The 20453-nt window shown below is 31.4% G+C and overlaps 2 protein-coding genes across 2 annotated transcripts in view; both read left to right on the forward strand.

Annotated features, from left to right (window-relative positions):
* Positions 1–3727: 3727 nt before the first annotated feature.
* On the forward strand, positions 3728–5607 carry LOC101501102 (protein ALP1-like). The gene has a single exon (XM_004507908.3). The coding sequence runs from the start codon at positions 3797–3799 to the stop codon at positions 5240–5242; it is 1446 nt and encodes a 481-aa protein (XP_004507965.1). The 5' UTR covers positions 3728–3796; the 3' UTR covers positions 5243–5607.
* A 3875-nt stretch (positions 5608–9482) lies between these two features.
* The window catches only part of LOC101507127 (uncharacterized), a 12047-nt gene continuing 1076 nt past the window's right edge, over positions 9483–20453 (forward strand). The window contains exons 1-16 of the mRNA XM_012717890.3: positions 9483–9815; positions 10762–10837; positions 11672–12103; positions 12189–12465; positions 12992–13290; positions 13603–13785; positions 13990–14736; positions 14815–14909; positions 14990–15049; positions 15145–15233; positions 16723–17253; positions 17412–17486; positions 17681–17751; positions 17841–17898; positions 19466–19730; positions 20194–20453. Coding sequence (XP_012573344.1) covers positions 11691–12103; positions 12189–12465; positions 12992–13290; positions 13603–13785; positions 13990–14736; positions 14815–14909; positions 14990–15049; positions 15145–15233; positions 16723–17253; positions 17412–17486; positions 17681–17751; positions 17841–17898; positions 19466–19730; positions 20194–20453 — 3423 coding nt within the window. The 5' untranslated portion in view covers positions 9483–9815; positions 10762–10837; positions 11672–11690. The remainder of the gene's footprint in view (positions 9816–10761; positions 10838–11671; positions 12104–12188; positions 12466–12991; positions 13291–13602; positions 13786–13989; positions 14737–14814; positions 14910–14989; positions 15050–15144; positions 15234–16722; positions 17254–17411; positions 17487–17680; positions 17752–17840; positions 17899–19465; positions 19731–20193) is intronic.

Genomic DNA, 20453 nt, shown 5'->3' on the forward strand with positions numbered 1-20453 from the left:
AATTAGAAACAAGAATAATGTTGCAAATTGACTATAATTATAGCATTGTAATTATAGTGTATCATGGTAAAAAAAAAACTTAAAAGAATTAAATGGTAATTGAATTAAACTATAAAACTAAAAATTTAATTTGGTCAATGTTCTAAGGATACAAGTTCATAAGTCAAGTTAAGGAAGAATATGTCGTTACCAATGAGAGACCAAACATGATAGTCATTAATCTTGCTAAGAGAAGGAATTAATACAAGCAATCTGGTAACCGGTAATGAAGGATAGTCAAAGACTTGTTGAATTTTCAGTTATTACCACGAGTACTCTAATTCATAGCTAGACTAGATATTCATTCTCACTAGTGTCACACTCTTTATCTTCAAATGTTAACTATATGAATAGTAACTGTTATATGAGGAAATTGAAAAGAAAAAACAACACCAAATTTTGCATGTCAACTCATTAAAAGAAAGTGAATCACTTAATAAATATGTCTAATTGAAATTTTAATTTGCAGATATTAATAAATTAATAGTTAATTTTTTTTATATATATTTTAACATGTATGATTCGAACATCATAATATCCCAAAATTATTGATCTTGTGTATTTCAATTTTATTATTTTTATATACTATTTATTATTATTAATAGTAGTAAGATTTTAAATATTAGTTGTCATTTTAATTAAGATTGTTTTGATATACCACAGTAATTATATAGAAAAATGTAATTTTAATAAAACTATTTGTCTTTTTCTATATTTGTTAAATTTCTATTATTATATTTAATAGTAATTATAAAATAATCAATTACCTATAATATAAATATAAGTATTATTTTAACATGTGCATTTAATCATTTGACTAACGTTAACATAAAATAATTTTTTAGAATTTTTTTTTTATGTGCAACAAGATTAGTCTACAAAATTGATTGATTGCATTGATTGGTTTTATGTTATAAAAAATATTACATATAATAATATAAAAAATCATATCAAACAAGAACTCTATCTGAAGCAAGAAACACTTTGATAAAAAAAAAATATATTTTAAAGAGCTTCTTATATTTTAGATTAATTTTTTAAATAAAATAAAAATTGAAAATAATAAAAAAGGACGGGGACACAAAAAAGATAGAAATTAACACTATAGAGATATTTTTTATAAGACTATAATTTTAATAGTTTCTTTTTTATGGTAACTAATAGTTAGTTTTTAAACAGTTCATTTACTCACAATTTAACTCATATTTTATATGCATTCTACTTTTATATATGTTTTCTTAGGATTGTAATTACCATAATATTTATTGTCTCACCTAACACTATTTTGTTAAAATAGTTAAAGAAATATGCAATAATTAACACTACTTTTTTTTGGATCACCTAACACTGTTGGATCACTTAACACTACTTTTTTTTTTTGAATTCGTCCATTTAATCATGTATCTTCATTTATTTATTATGTTTTTACACGTCATGCAATAGTTATGATATTTTTAAATATTTTCGATTAATTAGACATCGCAAATTTAATTTATTTATTTGTATTGTCAAACTTCTACTAATAGTAGTAACATTGAAATAATGTTTTTATTTTAATAATTTACAAAAAGTAAAATATATTCCATCAACCTATAATATATGCATTTTCTTTGATCATAAATATAAAAGAAATTAAAATATATTTGATTTTATATTTAATAATTTTTATTTTTTGATCAAAGAATATATATATATATATATATATATAAACATTAATATTTTTTTTATCAATATGTCTACATTAATTCTAAAAAATACATAAACAACTAATTCGTATAAAAATCAAGTAAAAACTCGAGTTTGAAGAAAATATATTAGATAAAACATTTTTTAAGTCATAAGTTTTATGTATAAAAAATTACATGATTTTTTTCCTTAATATAAGAAACATTGTATAGGTGTAAGTGTATTAATTATTAAAGTTATTGTGGTTTTAGATAAAAAAAAATCGTGATGTGTCAGATTTCTTTGACATTACATTGTAATAAATTCGTTATTGAATGATGTACCTCAAATTATTTATTATATTTTTTACATGATTATCATTAAATAGCAACGCTATTGTAAAATATTTTCAATTAATTAGACATCACAAATTTAATTTTTTTATATTAAAAAATTTAGACTAAATACTACTCGTAGTTTCTTAACTTAATTTTTATTAACGTTTTAGTCTTTTATATTTTTTTTTCCGATTTAGTAATTTATTTTAATTTTAAGTAATAATTTAATCTTTTATATTTTAAAATGTCAACAGTATTATCATTTGTTTTACAAAAATTCATTAAAATTTTCAAACACAACCCATAAAATTAATTATATTTTTTAATATAAAACAAATTTCATCAAATTCGTAACTCAAATGCTTAAATAAACTAATATTTGTCATTCTTTATTTGATGTTGTTAGAGATGAAAATATGAGTTTATTTAAATATTTAAGTTATGAATTTGATGAAATTACATTATATTGAAGATAATAATTAATTTTATGAGTTTTGTTTAAATTTTTTGAATTTTTACAAAAGATAGGGATAACCAAATCAGGAAGAAACAAAAAAGATAAAAAATTAAAAGATTAACTGAAATAAAATTAAGAGATTAGTGATATTATTTAGTCAAAAACTTATATTATTAGTTGTTATATTAAAATATTTTTTTAAAAATAATTTATAAAAGGCAAACACATTGATAAACCTATGTGTGTTGAGCATTAATTTTTTTTCTATATCAATATGTCCATGAATCCGAAAAAACATATCTAGGTGGGGTGACTAATAATAGCAAAAAATCGTGAAAATTGAGTGGAAACTCGAATATAAAGAAATTATATTAGATAAAATACTCTCTCAAACCTAAAGTTTTATATATAGTAGATAATTACATTATTTTTTCTCCTTAATATAGTATTAATTATTAAAGCTATATTATATTCCCTTTTTTATTTCAAGAGTTTTAATTTAACAAAAAAAATACCATTTTCTCACAAGTGGTTGTTTGTAATAATATTTTAAGAGTATTTAGAGAAAGATAAATGTTAGTATGATTTATTTGAAATGTAATTTACGTAGTCTTTTTTAGTTAACAAATTTTTTAGGATAAGACTAAAAATAGTAGTAAAAGATACTCAAATTACTCTTATTGATCTAAATTAATTAACAAATATAAAATATTATTAAACGTGATATTTGTAACTTTATCTATAAACAAAAATAATCCAATTAGACATCTAAATTTTGTTGGTTTTATGAATTGTACTCCTTTAATAACAAGAGAGAAATGATGTAGTAATGGTTTTCAGATCCCAGGCATGATAAGTGATAAGTATATTAATTGAAGGCGATTTTATTCGAGCTTCATTACCCTGGACCCACTCGCTTTTTTTTACCTTTTTTGGTTTGGAACCCCACCCCCAATACACAGTGTATTGATTCTTGTTATTGACCGAAGCTTCTGACACACTTCGTTCTCAATTTCCATCGTTTTTGAAACGCGTTGATAAGATTAAGAACCAACAAAATAGAGTAATAAAACACGTTTATCTTTTCCCAAACACTTGTTGTTGTAGTACTTCTAGTAGTCATAGTCAGACTCAATAGGGTCAAACCCACCGCGTTCATATTCTCTCACACGCTTCCGCAGCTTTCCCCTTCACCAATCTCTCTTTCACTATAAAACCTCAAAATCTCTCCCTATTTTTTCAAAATTCTTCACCGTTCACACACTAAAGTAAACTTAACTCTTTTATTCAATTTTACATGGAAATTGATTCCTTCTCATTCCCTTCTCTAGAAGATTATTCCTTTTTGTTCCCAGATATGGAACCTAATGTAAACACAAAGAAGAGAAATCACCCCGAAGATACACAACAAATTCAATGGAATAATAATAACTTCAACGATAGTGTTGCATTAAACGATATTCTCAGTTCCCTCATTCAACTCGATAAACAACAACAACAACAATTACCAAAACAAGAACAACAGCAAATAGTAACAACACCTATTATGAACCCCAATTCAAATTCCAATTCCAATTCCAACGAATTTGAAATCGAATTCGACTTCAACGAATCACCGACCAAAAAATCCCGACTAATTGGAACAGCTGCGAGTTCTTCTTCTTCTTCAATTGCGGGCCCACAGAGACGGTTATGGGTGAAAGACCGTTCAAAAGACTGGTGGGAGAAATGTAGCAGCCCTGATTTTCCGGAAGAAGAGTTCCGGCGTTGTTTCCGGATGAGTAAATCAACGTTCGAGTTAATATGCAGAGAACTCGATTCAGCAGTTACGAAGAAAAACACGATGTTACGCGACGCTATTCCGGTACGTCAGCGCGTGGCGGTTTGTATTTGGAGACTCGCAACTGGTGATCCACTTAGACTCGTTTCGAAACGGTTCGGTTTAGGTATATCCACCTGTCACAAACTTGTTCTCGAGGTCTGTTCCGCAATTAAAAATGTTCTTATGCCAAAGTTTATTCGTTGGCCTGAAGAAAATCAAATGAAGGTAATTAAAGATGAATTTGAGTCTTTATCTGGAATATCTAATGTTGGTGGTTCAATGTACACTACTCATATCCCAATTATTGCACCCAAGTCCAATGTTAATTCTTATTTCAATAAGAGACACACTCAAAGGAATCAGAAAACTTCTTACTCTGTTACTGTTCAAGGTGTGGTTGATTCCAAAGGAATTTTCACTGATGTTTGTATTGGTTGGCCTGGTAGTTACCTTGATGATCAAGTTTTGGAGAAATCAGTTTTGTATCAGAGAGTTATGAGAGGGAATTTGAAAGATGTTTGGGTTGTTGGAAATTCTGGGTACCCTTTAATGGATGGAATTTTGGTACCTTATACACATCAGAATCTTACTTGGACACAACATGCCTTTAATGAGAAAGTTGGGGATATTCAAAATGTTGCTAAGGATGCTTTTTCCAGGGTTAAAGGGAGGTGGTCTTGTTTGCAGAAGAGGACTGAGGTGAAGATTGAGGATTTGCCTGGTGTTCTTGGAGCTTGTTGTGTTTTGCATAATATTTGTGAGATGAGGAATGAGAAAATGGATGATGAATGGAGTTTTGAACTTTTTGATGATGAGATGGTGGCTGAGAATGGTTTGAGATCAGTTGCTGCTGTTCAGGCTAGGGATAATATTGCTCATGATTTGTTACATCGTGGCCGTGCTGGCAATACTTTTTTGTAGTCTTATGTTTATGTCGGATTTAAATATGAATCAACGGCATAAAATTGATGGTATAATTTGAACTGCTCGATTTAAAAAAGGCAGCTTAAATTGTTTACAGCGTAAAATTATGTGATGTAGTAATTGTATCAAATTCGAGTCCGTCAAATCATATCTTCGATAACACATAAAAGTATACGTCATTATTATCATTACTTTAGAGAAAATTCAAGTTTGTAACGTTAGTGATGTGTTGTGAATGTAGTATAATCATTTTGTTAGATCAATGTATACTTATAGTGTTTTCTATAAAAAAAATGTATACTTAGAGTGAGAGATTTTTTATTTGAAGATAAAATGAATGAAACAGTTGAATCTTTTAGTCATGTCCATCTTAATAGAATTTTGAGTTGCGGAGGATATTGAATTAAGGAGTTGTTCCTTCCATGTGCTGTTAAAACAAAGTTGAAATTGGATTTTAATCCTTATAGCAAGTGCTAAAGATGTGTTTGGTTTGAAATAGAGGTACCAAACTTCACTGCTAATTTTATCACTTAGAACAAATTTGCTAATATACTAGTACTTTACAACAACTCCCCCAAATCAATGTGAGAGGTGTTGAAGAAGCATGTGAAGCTAAGACTGGGTGCATCGCAATTGCAAGAAAATGCAACCCCGGAGTCTACTACTAGTTGACTATTGGTACAACGACAGAATAATTTAATTGGTCATCATGATAAATCTAGGTGGTCCTACTCCTATGCACATGGATCATTTCCTAGCTTTGTATTGATCCAAATCCATGCGGGACCTGCACATTATTGAAATGTTAAATTTTACCTTAACTATAAATTGTTCCCCTATTTTATCTAATCTAGAATTTTTGTCTTAATTTCACAATTTTTATCTTCTTAATTTTATAATTTTTTAATTTGAATCTACTACATTAAATTCTGGCGATGTGACAAGATTTGTATAGTTATGTGCTTGAAACATTAAAAGAGTTCTACCAAAAGGTTCAAAGTTAGATGTCTAACACTAACAATTTATATATCCTCTTAACTAATTATCTACCACTTACCTTTGTTTGTAAAAACAAATTATTTATTTCACCCAACAATATAAAGTATATTTGATTTTTCATTTTCAACTCTAAATGGTATTATGTAATGAAAAATGGGGTTGACATTATGTTTGGTTCATTATAAACTATTATATTATAAACTATTATTTATCAAATTTAATTTTGATTCAAATTCACATTTAGCAGCACATAATTGATACTTCACATTTAGTAATATTACAAAGTTTTCTACCTATTTTGCCACTAAGTGCATAATGTGTATCATTGCTCTCTTCACATGATGGGACACAATTTTTTTTTTTAATGAAGCTATTTGTACAAGTCAGATGAGTAATGAGAGGGATATTTTGTTCAATTACCTACATCATTTTTTTAAGAAACTGCGTAAGTGTCACACTTTTTTTTATTAATTTCAAAACATCCGAAACATTACATAAAATATATAATTTTTTAGTATAGGCACATTTAAATTAATTGTATAATCTAAACACAAATTATTTGATAAAACAGCGTTTGAAAAAAAAATCAAAACATAAATTAAGTTAGAGAAAAATTAATTTTAACTAAAAATATGTTTGTAAATTAAAATTTACTCAAAACTACATTTGCAAATGTTAACCTAAACAAACACATATTCATTTTATCAAGAGGATTACGTAGGATTGCGTCTAATGAAAGAGAATAGACTCTCTCAATATGACTAATTCCAATTTGAATTTCCTTTGAGAGCGTTATCCACAATGTTTTATAGTCCTTAAAGATGTATGTATATATTAATAAAAATGTGTTATTAAAAATAGTTAAATATATTTTTAATTTCTATAAATTTTCAATTTTAATCTTTGTAAAATAAAAATACAATATTTAGTCATTATAAAATTATTGTACAATACATTTTGTTAAGTGAATCTATATTTTTTAATGGATTTTTTTTAAGTATATTTACAACAATATAAAAAGTTATTCCACAATAAAAACCTCATAATTTGAACTCAAAATTCATATTTAATTCATTTGAACTTAAAAAATTAGAAATATTTGTGGATGAACATTTTATTGAATAAACATGTTTGTAAAAAATCATTCATAAATTTAAAATTGAAAGACACTTAGACATGTTTCATTTCAGTAAAAACTAAAACTGAATAATTTTGCACATACTAAAAGTTGTGTGTTTATTTTATAAAAACTAACCTTAAAATATTAAAAATTTATAGATATTATAAACATATTTAACCCTGTTAAAAATACATCAACCAAATTACTTAGAAAATTGTTTTTTAATTGTAACCAAAAATAATAACTCTTACTCTTTTATGTTTTATAAATAAAAATTGCTTTCTTTTCATTTGTCTTTTAAAATATGTAGCAATATAAATTAAAATTAAAATATTATAAACTCATATTTTACTTATGTATCGTGCTAGTTTACGATTAGGGACTGAGATAAGTCAAATCGACCGACAGGGACATGCGACCTTATCGTATTAAATATATTGTGGTATTAATTTTGTACCGTTTAACATGATATTTTACATTATTACGTTTTTGAAATGCAGTATACACAATTTCGTAGAAGTAGTTAAAATAAATGATAAATGTTTTACACTTATCATCTATTTCAACTATTCTGCTTCAATATGTTTATTTATATCTTTTTATTTATCTATTATCGATGTAACTCTAGATGAGATATTGTCGTAACTTTTAGTTTATAGCTTCTTTACATATTACCATTTATGTAAATTTATAAGTTTTTATATAATTTATTTTGCTAAATGAGTGTGGCCTAATTGGCTAAGCAACACTAAGTCTACGAGAAATACCACACTTCATCTCCAAATAACACACTCTTGAGGAGGAGCACAAAACTTTAAATTGCAATTCAAGTATATGAGAAGAGATTAGCTTCACATCCAATCTATTTTTTAAAATACCTTATATCATTAGAAAGTTGTAGAACTAAGGTCCAATAGGCCCCAAGTGCATGTTACAGACGTAATTCAAGAAGGCGGGTTGAGGATAGTTCCAATCCATTTTCTCTACTCATTGTTCAATACATGTTTTAGCTAAAAAAATGAGCAGCATTGTTGCTTTTCCTTCTAACATACTCAAACTAAACATCCGTAAAATATAACCTTATATCCCATACTTATAACAATAAAAAGTTGAACATAATCACATGATTGCTTCATTTTTGCAACCCCTTCATGATGTCAAGGTTATTGCCTTCAATCGCAACCTAGTATATTTGGAAAGTAAAAATCGAGCGCGACATCTGATGACTTATACCACTAGTCCGCCACTTAGTCCACCACAGAGTTTTGAGGTTGAAACTGCTACAAATTAACCCTGTGAGTCACATATGATACAACCAAAGCTCCATATGTTTTTATAAGTTGTCGCATCAAGTCAATCTTGTAGCTTTCAATTAACGATTAATTGAGTGCCAAATGTCATAATTATAGTATTTTTTCTTAACACTAATACCCCACTTGGTAATTACTATAAGCAAAATTTAACTAATTTTGAACCATTAAATGTTTTTCTCTTCGGATAAACCATTAAATTCTATTATTCATAATATATCATTCTTTTAATTAAAAAATATATTTAATACTGGTAGTTGTATGAACTTAATTGTCATGTATGATTAATGTAAAAAGTTTTATACTATCAGACATCAAAATATTACAATCATTCATTCATAGACATGACTTTAGAGATATTTATAATAAAAGTCTAACATATTTAATGATATAACAATTGCAATCGTTTGATTATGTAAAAACTATTTATATTGATAATGTATATGAATTAAATTCTACTTGTAATATTGCAATATTTTGAATTAAATTAATTAATTGAAATTAAGACTCTCAAACATCGAGCCTTTAGACTCGTTTTATACTCCCCCTATAATGAAATATAAACAAAAATAGTAACAGATGAATTGATGTATCTGATATTAAATCAATTACCATTTTTTATTATATTTTATATTAAAAGAAGTAAAATTAAAATAAAATATAAATTTTACATTAAAAAAATATTATTATTTGTCTTTTAAAATCATATTCTTAACGAGTACCTTCCGGGACTTTATTAACATTTCTCTAAAAGTTATATAACTCATCTTTACATTATCATCTAATTAATTTGCAACTTTTGGCAGCATATTTATACAGTATGATAATAATCAGAGCACATGTATGTAACACAATGCCAGGTATACGGTGTCGAACACCGTAATTACAAAAGAGTCCTCGATGAATCAAGAATCTAATTTCCGAAAAAATAGAAAAATATGGGTATAACAGTAATATGAGTACGAACCATTTGTTGCCGATCATCGATCAAAACACCGTACTCCTCAACGTCCATGGTTTTGCTTCGTACGAATTTGAAGCTTCAACTAGCGTCAGGCAACTCAACGATAACGTTCAATTCCAACGGGTTTTCGATTGTCACAATCGCCGATTAAACCCTCTCATCATTGCAACATTCAAGGTTTTCAATTTTGAAATTTCGCTCTATTTTCGTTTTTTAAATTAAACTTCTAGGGTTTTGTTTTTGGCAATTTTGTAATGCTTTTACTGTCTCATTAAGGTAGTTCGTTATTTCCTTTTCTGTTGATTCAGTCCCTAGGGTTTCTTCTTCTTACTCGGGTCTCATTTTTTTTTTCAAAAAAAAAAATCGAAATTATTATTTCGAGCAAATTGAGATTGAAGAAATATGGTAGAAGAGGTAAATGCTTGCATGGGCTCGCTATGGTATAGTAATTTCAAGTCATCTCGTTGATACATACATACTTTCTATTTCTTTTTATCAGAAAAATCACTGTGGATGATACTATATCAATATACCAAAATTATGTTTAATTTTTATCGAGCTATCATATTAGAAAATAAATAAAGTAAATTATTCGAGTTCAGATTGTGTAATAATTTCTAATGTGCTGTCATTGCTTAATGCGGTAGTATATAATGTATTGAACTGGGGAAGTAAACATAAGAGCAAACGAAGATGGGTGTGATTTGTGAGTGTAGGAAAGTGGGACTTGAACTGTTTTTTGTGGGGTCGGAATATGAGCTGATTATTGAAAAGATGGATCTTCTGTTTTTCTTGTGATTGTGATTAATGGAGTTCAATTAATGGTCTAAAATTGGTGTTTGAAGTATTGTTAGCAACTTAGCATAAAAGGCTGCGGTGATTGGTTTGCATTGAGTGTATTGTTAGCAAACCTTCATAGCATTTGTCAGAATGACATTGATTTTACTGTGATGTCAATTGAGTATGTATTTCTATGAAATCACATTTCTGCATATGATCTACTGATCACGATGACTGGTAATGTACAATTGATGTGACTTGCACGTTCATGAGTTTGCACTGTGACTTGCTTTTTTCATTTATGCATGGGTATGCCTATTGATATTAAGTTTTCTGCATTCAGTAATTCGCAGCTTCAGAAGTTAACTACACTTTCAAAAGAGCGCCAGAAGGAATTTATATTCTATCAAGACTTTAAGGTAAGAAGTATATTACATCTTACAAACTTTATGGCTGATTTTGTTCCCTGCAGATAGTATTTGGTATGCAGATAGGACAGAATGGAACAGTTTATTTGTTCCGTTCTCCTTGATTCTACCTTCTTAATCAAATCGAAATGTAATTTTTTTTTAACCTCCCAGTTACATTTAATTTATAGAACGCACCCAATGTTCCGTGTTTCTTTATTTCTAAAATGTACCAAATATAGATTAGAATCCATACTTTCCATTTTGTATTGTCCTAACTTGTCTACCAAGTACCAACTTTACACTAGTAGTCATTTGGTTGGGAGAATGTTCATCTGCTACTTTGACTTGTTGTCATAAGTCTCATGTCTACGTAATTAAAAGTTAAAGTGAGATTTGTTTTGGGGATTAATTGTGTTTTTTTTGTTTGTTTCTGTTTGAGGGGGTATACTACGAAGCAATGGTAGATTAGGGATATAAGAATGATGAGCTAGTCCTGTATAGAGCAGATATACATATGATGTAGTTTAATCCAGTTTTTTTTAGCTCTATCAAGTTGATTGAGGTTAAGGATTTATAACTTTTTTAGATATACATTTTAAGTAGCTTTGTATAAGAATGTTGGGGCTGATACTGCTAATTACTTCTACAAATTTTGACATTTATGTGGATTTTTAATCTCTGGAAATAGTATATATGTCAATAGAGTTTGACTTTTTTATGATTATTTTGACCTTTTCAGGTACTTTGTCCAACTGTTCTCTTGTGATTTAGATTTGCCCTTTATGTGCTACTGTTCTGCATTTTTGTCACGCACCACTCTCTAATATCTATTTTTTACTCAAGATGTGTTGGAACTAGTGCAATGGCAACATCTAGCAAGTTTGATCCATCTTCCAATAGCCCAGACAGACCTTTGTACACTGGGCAGCGTGGATCCCACTTAGCAGCTTCATTAGATAGATCAGGTAGCTTTCGAGAATGCACGGAGAATCCAATTCTGTCTTCTCTGCCCAACATGTTGAGAAGTAGTTCCCCAGCAACACATGGGGATGTGGAGAGCTTCTTCAATTATGTACATTTTGACCCAAAGTTGTTGGTGCTAGATCCTAAGTCTAATCGTCATATGGATTATAAGCGACATGTTAATGCTGCTCTTGGAATTTCACCTGATGAATCTCCATCAAGTGCTGCAAAAGGAAAGCTACCTCCATCGCCAGTACCAGAAGACGTCAAGCGTCTGAGGGATAATTTGTATGCAAACAATGTGAAGGCGAGGTAGTTCTTTGTAGGTTTTTTACTTGCGTTGAAGTCAGATGTGTGTGATTAAGGAATAACATTGGATAATTATGCATTTCAACAGGGAACGTGGGAAAATGTTCAACGAGGCATTATCTGTATTCAATGAAGTTTTCCCCACTGTAACTTTGAAGAAGAGATCTCGAGTTGAAGGCTTCTCCAACGACCGTTCTAGTGTCATGTCGAATGACCGCTCAGTCTTGGGGCCAAGCATGGGTAAGGTTGGCGTTCAAGGTCATCCCGTTACAGGTGCTTTTGAACTAGATCAGCAAAAGTCGGAAGAAAGGACCAAAAATCTCATTCCAAACAAGCGCACTCGAACTTCTATGGTTGATTTAAAGGTATGTGTCTGATTTTTTTCCCATGCTTGTTTGCTAGTGTTAACACTGCACAATTTCATTCATTCTTTTAATTCCTTTTCGTGCTGCCTATTCAACTTTTTACTGTTTTAATGTAAATACGGCAGTTATATATAGTATATATGCCTTGGTAGTTGGTAGTATATTTTAAAACATTTGTCTCCATACCTCCAATGTCTTCTCAGGAGTTACCTGCTATAACATTTCCCCGTTTGTGTTCTATTGGATATAGCACTTCATATATATAAATTCTTTACATACAGAATTATCGTTTAAAATTTGTATTCTATCCTTAAGCTTGTATGTAGGTGTTTTATGAGCTTTATAGTTGGTTTATGCCTATCTTGTTTCTTGTCTGAAAGTGGCAAAACATTTATTTTTTCCTGCTCTAATGAGGCATGAGTGTGCTTCGGTGGCTTTAAACATGTGTTATTTCTTTTAAATGAAGAGTCAAGTTTCAGATTAACATGGTGTGAGCATATCGGACTAATATTTTGATATATTTTAGATGGATGTGCGAACCAATTCTCTTGTCAGACCATCGGGGATTGTTGATAGAGATAAGGAAAAGCTACGAAATGCCAATAATGGTCTAGTTCAGAGTGAAGAGCGAACATTACCTATTGGGGGCGAGGGTTGGGAAAAGTCAAAAATGAAGAAGAAGCGTTCCTGCATCAAACTAGATGGTTCTCCAAGTACTACATCGAATAAACCTGTTAATGGTTTCCAGGAAACTAAACAGGGAATGCAACAAAGACTTGCTGCTGATTCTCGGTCGAAATTGAGTAACGATTCTAATTCCTTTAGGTATGAAGATATTGGGTAAATTGTTGTTGTTGAATGAATATGTTAGATAATCAGTTCTATTTTTATTATCACATTTTTCTGTTTAATATTTTTGTGTGGGTATTAATAAACCCTAAACCCTAAAAGAAAGATAATACTATTGTGAGGGATTTTGCTAGGTTCTTCCTGGTTTTTAGGATCATGGATTTAAACATTTTGATGGATGTTATCATGTAACAAGTTCTTATTACTGTTATTATTAAAACCAATTTCATTGTTTTGCTAATATTTAGGCTACAGATAGAAATAATATTTTCATCTATCTTTGTATAGGCTGGGAGTTTCTAATGGAACTGTTGCTGCTGGCAAATCAGATGGAACCTCTCAACAGACTGGATTGGGTATACGTACTCCTACCCATAGAAATGAACAAGATAATAATTCCCTTGTCAATGATAAGCGGGGTCGACCTGTTAGTTCAGACAAGGAGAGGGTGAGCTTCAGAGCTGTTAACAAGTAAGCAGACAAACTGTGGCTCCCATTTTCTCCTGTATATGATTTTGTGCTTTGGGGCAAAAAAACATTTCCTTGGATACATTTTTTTTACATGTTGCTTTCTTTTGCGCTTTGGAGCCTTGTGATCAGCGATCAAAATCTTTCTTCATATTTGAGTTGAATTCTGCAGTTGATTAAGTCTCTATTATGTTTTATTATGCCCAGAGCAACTGTTCGTGATGAATTTAATTCAGCTAGCCCTACCTCAAGTACAAAAATGACTACTGCTATTAGGGCTCCACGATCAGGTTCCGGAGTTGCCCCCAAGTTGTCACCAATTGTTCATAGAACAGCTGTTTCTAATGATTGGGAGCTTTCTCATTGTGCTACAAAACCTCCAGCTGGTGTTAGTAGTACTAACAATCGCAAACGTGCGGCGTCAGCACAGTCATCTTCCCCTCCTGTTGTCCCCTGGCAGAGGCCACAAAAAAGCTCCCGCACTGCCAGAAGAACAAGCTGTGTGCCCGTTGTTTCAAGTAACGATGATTCCCCTGCTGTGGATGTTGTCTCTGATGTGGCTGGTAATGATGTTGGGTTAGCATTTGCAAGACGCCCAGCTGGCAGTTCTCCTCAACAAATTCGTTTAAAAGGTGAACCTTCACCTTCAGCAGCTTTATCTGAAAGTGAAGAGTCTGGGGTGGGTGAGGTTAAACCAAAAGAAAAGGGCAGGAAACCGGAAGAGATAGATCTGAAAGCTGTACAAACAGTTCCAAAGGTGTCTAACTTGGTAACTAGAAAGAGTAAGCTTGTTTCTGGAGAAGAACTTGGAGATGGTGTTCGGAGGCAAGGCAGGACGGGGCGCGGTCTCAATGTCACAAGGTCACTGGCACCAATGACATCTGAGAAGCTTGGAAATATGGGAACTGCAAAACAACTTAGAAGTGCAAGAATAGGATGTGATAAGAATGAAAGGTTAAAATGCTTCTATCTCTTGTTTAAATTTTTTGAGAAAATGAATGGAAGTCTTAAGGTTTTATGGAATCCTTGCAGCAAGGGGGGTCGTCCACCAACAAGGAAACTTTCTGATCGTAAGGCCTATGCTCGTCAAAAGCCTACTGCCATCAGTGCAGCAGCAGACTATTTTGGTAAAGTTAAAACTTCAGAAACAGTAAATGAACAGAATTTTTGTAAGTATCGTTATTCACGTTTGGTTTTGTTGGTTTAGTTGGGTCAGAAGATGGACATGGGGAGCTATTGGCTGCTGTAAAGGGTGTTATCAACTCTGGTATAAATCATACTAAATACTAATATACTATATATTTTCGCATCCTAAATAATTTCCCCTTGGTAGAGTAATTTTTAATATTTTTTTTACTGCAGCGTATAGCTTCTCCAGTCCATTTTGGAAGCAGATGGAACCTTTCTTCAGTTTGATATCTGAAGAAGATATTACTTACTGGAAGCAGAAGGTATTAATCTCCGTTGTTTCAATGAGATTATCAATGATAGTTGTCTCTTTTTTTAAACTTTGTGATGGATCGGTAGGTAGTTATGCTGATTACTGATACTTAGTCATAGCACTTCCATATGCTGGGAAATAGTACATTGCAGCGATGCTTTAGATTTTTGTGATGTTATCCATAATATCTTAACTCCACTTAAATTAACAGATTAACTATATCATTTGTAAGTAACTATTGATCCATAATAACTTAACTCCACTTAAAGTAACAGATTAACTATATCATTTGTAAGTAACTATTGATGAGGAAGATGTTGTCTGTGTTATTGTATGTGGATACTCGTAGGTTTTCTTTTGTTCCATTAATCTTTTTTTAGTTCTGTTGGATGCAATGAAATGTTTCTGGGGCTGCACTGTAATAGGAACGGGATCAATAAAGTAATGAAACTGGTAACGACTGGAAATTTATTCTGATCCTCTATTGATCAAGTATCCTAATCTGAACTCTGGAAACACAGTTTTGATGAGGATTACAGTGGAAGTCTCTTTCTCAATTCCAGGATTGTAGATCCCTGGTCCCACTCCCTATCAGTGTTCTACAAACTTCCATACCATTCACTCTCCTCTCAGACCTTTTTACTCTGTTATTTTCTCTTGCCCCCAACTACATCTGTTAGATGTCCCTAACTACATAACTGTCACTTACAGAAATTGGCTCAGACTCTAGTCTCCTCTGTTTTCTCCTATTTCACCTAACATACACCTTAGTTACTTTAGGTTTACTAACACATTAGAATTACTACTGACTACTGAGAATTGCTGAGTGTCAATTAGAAGATGAACGCAATGGTGCATTTTTTTTTAAGACGTGTATTGGTGGTGTTAAAGATATGACTTAGCAGCATAATGCAGCTCAACCATTGACTGTTCTAGTAGGTTATATGACATTGACACAGATCAGTTCTTTTTGTACTGAGGTCATCTGTTAACGATATTGACTAGATGGCATAATGTTGTGCGATCTCTCTTCATGCATATAAACTTAAGGCCGAATCTTGAAGAGCTGATGATAATTCGCTTATATCCAGGAAAGTGGTGGCTGTGGGGCCTGTGCCTTCTCTATATGATGGAAGTTTTTGGCTGTTATTAATTCTACCAACAAATTTCCTTTATTATAATTATAACATGACTTTTGAAGTTTTGATTAATTATTTTAGAGTTAGCTTGATAACAATTTGTTGTTATAATTTTTTACTACTAATATTTGTTATGTTTTGAAGCAATATGGAAGTATTGCCATTGAATTTTATTTTTTGGTTATGTTTTTTGTATATCTGTTCTGTTTTAGTTTGATGTTAACATTTTTCCTTCAATTTTTTATATTTATATTTTTATTGATGATTAAGGCAGAATAAAACTGGTTTAAAAAAATGGAATTTCTGAGACAAACCTAGAATAGGAACCAAACTTCTTTAATACTTCACTTGCCCTTTTAGGTTAATCTTGAATCAAGCACTCTGACGTCAACTCCATTTCCTTCAAATATATATGGTTGCAAAACCATTGTTAATGGATATGGGTTGATTGGCTGCAAAAGAAATGTCATGAATGATGCTATGAACACAGAAAAGTTGCCACTACCCAAGGGAGATCATAATGTGGTACCTCTTTGTCAAAGGCTTATAGCTGCTTTAATCTCTGAGGAAGATCGTAATGGTGGAAATGAAAGTTTCAACTTTGATGCATACAATACTGAATCCGAGCCTGATGGAGAATTGGAATTGAGTGGCTTTGGTCACCGCTCACTAACTAATTTTCAGTTTGCTTGTCATTCCACTTATAATGATATGATCGATATTCCTAATTTTGGGTTGAATCCAAGCTTTGCCAACTCAGTAAATGGTTTTCTTCATGATAAAACATTAATGTCTAGTTTGGCCTGTTCAGAGTTGCAGTACAATAGCTTGGGTATAAATGATAAGCTTCTATTGGAGCTTCAAAGTATTGGACTTGCCCCAGAACCAGTGGTAAGCTTACTTGCCTAATCCAGAAACTTTAAATTATATTGTTAGCATGTTCTGTATTTTTTGTCAGAAATCTCTTTAATTTAACTGATGGATTACTTAAAAATGGTATGGTTTTTGTTAAATATCTAGTATGGTAGTAACTGCTTGTTTTTTTAAAGCCTGAAATGGTGCAAGAAGATGATGAAACAATATTGGACGATATTACGAGGTTAGATGAGCTTTACCAAGGACAGGTATGGACTAATGCTGAAGTCACCCATAATTATTATTTTGTTACATATAATATTTCACTTCACACAATATTAATGTATGAATCAGTTGTCGAGCTGGAGAGATTTTATTTATAAATTTCGTTAGATATTTAATGAAGTTTGTCTTTTATCGTATGTAATTTAGTTTATGATTTTTATTTACTTGTGTGTTATAGGTTTCCAAGAGGAAAGACTTGCTAGATGGATTGTTGAAATCTGCGTCGGCAGCAAGAGAACTTCAGGAAAAGTAATTGCACTGCCATTTGTACCCTGATAATGTGCTTATTTTAACCTTTTGTACATTCATTGTTCTGAATATAAACTTATCTTTAACAGGGATTTTGATCAACGTGCTCTAGATCAACTTGTTGTGACGGCTTATGAGAAATACACGGTAATCTTTTTGACATTCAATATTACTGTTTATGAAATCTGGTTGCCAACTTTAAAACAAGATTTTTGCATGCTAATTTAGTTATTTACTCCAAACTTCTGGGCTGAAGATTTAGCTAGAGCTGTATTACAATAGTTGTTGAAAAAGCCTTGAGATCTTTATATTACACTGATGGATAATGCGTTCAGAGTGAGTGCCTGGTTTGGACTGTCATTGTTCAGGTATTTCTTTTTGGGACGGGCTGGGGGTAGAATCTAAGTGTATAAGGACCATATGTTATGTAATTTATGTATTCATAATATAGCTACTGGAGCTGGAAGGTATTGTAAACATCTTACAGTAAGTGATCATGGTAGCGCTCCTACTACCACATTTTGAAGTATGAAATCCTACCATTTACAACCGGAAATATGAAATCCCAAGGGGTTCTTATTCTGGTCTTTGAGTTCATGTGACATTATTTGATCTATTCTTAATTTTTCTAAGCAAAACTGAAACCCATGCTTTGCCCTATTATCTGCTTAAAGTAATTTAAATTGTCCTAAGAAAAAGCGTCAAACATTTTATTTTCTATTAGAGTAAATAAAATGGTGTCCCATGCTTGAGGACCAAGTCCCACAATCAGTGGCAGATCTTGCACAGAATATCGGGGGAAGCCGGAAAGCGATAAGTATTAACTAAAATATTATAATCAAAATTCTTAAAAGTCATATAGTTTTTTTTAGAGTTTCACACAATTCATACATAGTAGACAAGTTGAAAATGTTAGAATTTCAATTCTCACGAGTTTTACAATTTTCACAAGTCACACAATTCCCACAAGTTTTTAGAACTTCACACAATTCAATCAAATAAAATATATCTATTTTACGATTTTCATCTTTGTCGAAAACTTTCTTCTTGAAAAATGCATCAATTTTTTTATGTTTAAACATAGTGTCACTCTTAAAAAAATACACATTAATTAAAACAATTCACAATTAAAAAATAGTATCACACTATATCATATATCAATGGTTAACATGCAAAAGTTTGCTAATAGTTAGTAGTTGAGTTGCTAATTAGGGTGTTAGAGTTTGTCTGTTAGTAGTTGAGTTGTTAATTAGGTAGTTTATCTATATATAGAGTTTGTTGTATTAATTTTATTAGTATAAGTTATAAGAGAGTGAGAACAAATTTAGTAGAGAGAAGAGAGGCGAAATGCGATGTCAGTTTCTCAAAACCATAAAGATTTGAGAATATTTTAATAACTTATCACTAGTATTTTGATAATCTACCGTTATTATATTTATAAAAAAAAAATATTAAAAAATATAAGGGATACCGTGGCCCCTGCCCGCTCCCGAAAAGATCCTCCATTGCCCACAATTATGGTGTCTAGATAGGGTGAGATGCATGAATAACTAGCCATCAGTTAAAAGGTTGTTTCTGTGACTAAAGTAAAGAAAATCAGGTCACAAGCTAGCAACCTTATTGTTGCAGTTGCAGTGAGGCCCACCTTAAAAATGTCCTGTATTGCATAGTTAGATCATATGGCAGAGTGGCTTAACAAATGATTGATTGACAGGCTTGTCGGGGTTCTAGTGCCTCGGGTGGGAAAAATGCAAGTACCAAAATGGTCAGGCAAGCTGCATTGGCATTTGTTAAATGGACATTGGAGCGATACCACCAATTTGAAGATACAGGCAAGAGCTGTTTCAGTGAGCCTTTGTTCAAGAATATGTTCCTTTCTGCTACTTCCCAGCATAGTATTGTTCGACAATCAGATGGAATGGAGGCGGATCCCTCAAAACCACACACTTCTTCTTCCCTGTCTCTTGAAACAAGATCAGGTTTTTCATTACTTTCTGGAATAAATACTTTTTATTTTGTTTTTCTTCTATGTCTACTGTGTCAGCATGCTCATTTACATACTCAGATAACAACAATTGTACATGCCTGATAGAATCCGAGAGAAAGTGATAGAAACTGAGAGAAAATATGTTATGAATGTTGTTTGTATTGATAGAATAAATTAAGACCTTCGATTTACATCTACTATTTATACTAGATGAGACTAACTGACTCAAGGTCAGTTAGTTATACAGGTTGTTGGACTAGGTGCTGACTCGACACTTTCTGTTACAGCTGTTTTAGTTATAGTTAGAAGCCTCCTTGGGCTTAGCTTATGCTACACGCTTGCTATACTCTATTAATGCCATCTGCTTTGTCTGGTATACAATGTCTTATTTTTCCTTTTGCTCCTTTCAGCACAAGCTAGATTTTATATTTTTATCTGTGTTATTCTTTCTGCAGCTTCCATTGGTTCACAGCAGAGCCCGTCACAATTTTGTCAGAATAAGGATAATCTTGATCTCGGTTCATCAGATATGCTTCCTGCTTTAAATCATTCATCTGAACAAACCAGTGGCAAGGAAGATTTATGGTCAAACAGGGTGAAGAAGAGGGAATTGTTCCTTGATGATGTGGGGGGTACTCAAGGCAATTCAAATGTGCCGGGCATTGGAAGTTCTTTAACAAGTAGTGCAAAAGGAAAGCGAAGCGAGAGGGAAAGA

Source organism: Cicer arietinum, chromosome 7, assembly GCF_000331145.2.
Source record: "Cicer arietinum cultivar CDC Frontier isolate Library 1 chromosome 7, Cicar.CDCFrontier_v2.0, whole genome shotgun sequence".
NCBI lineage: Eukaryota > Viridiplantae > Streptophyta > Magnoliopsida > Fabales > Fabaceae > Cicer > Cicer arietinum.

Bases quoted from the DNA above. Each gene is read 5' to 3' on its own strand.
- LOC101501102 (XM_004507908.3), top strand. From the start codon at position 3,797: ATGGAAATTGATTCCTTCTCATTCCCTTCTCTAGAAGATTATTCCTTT.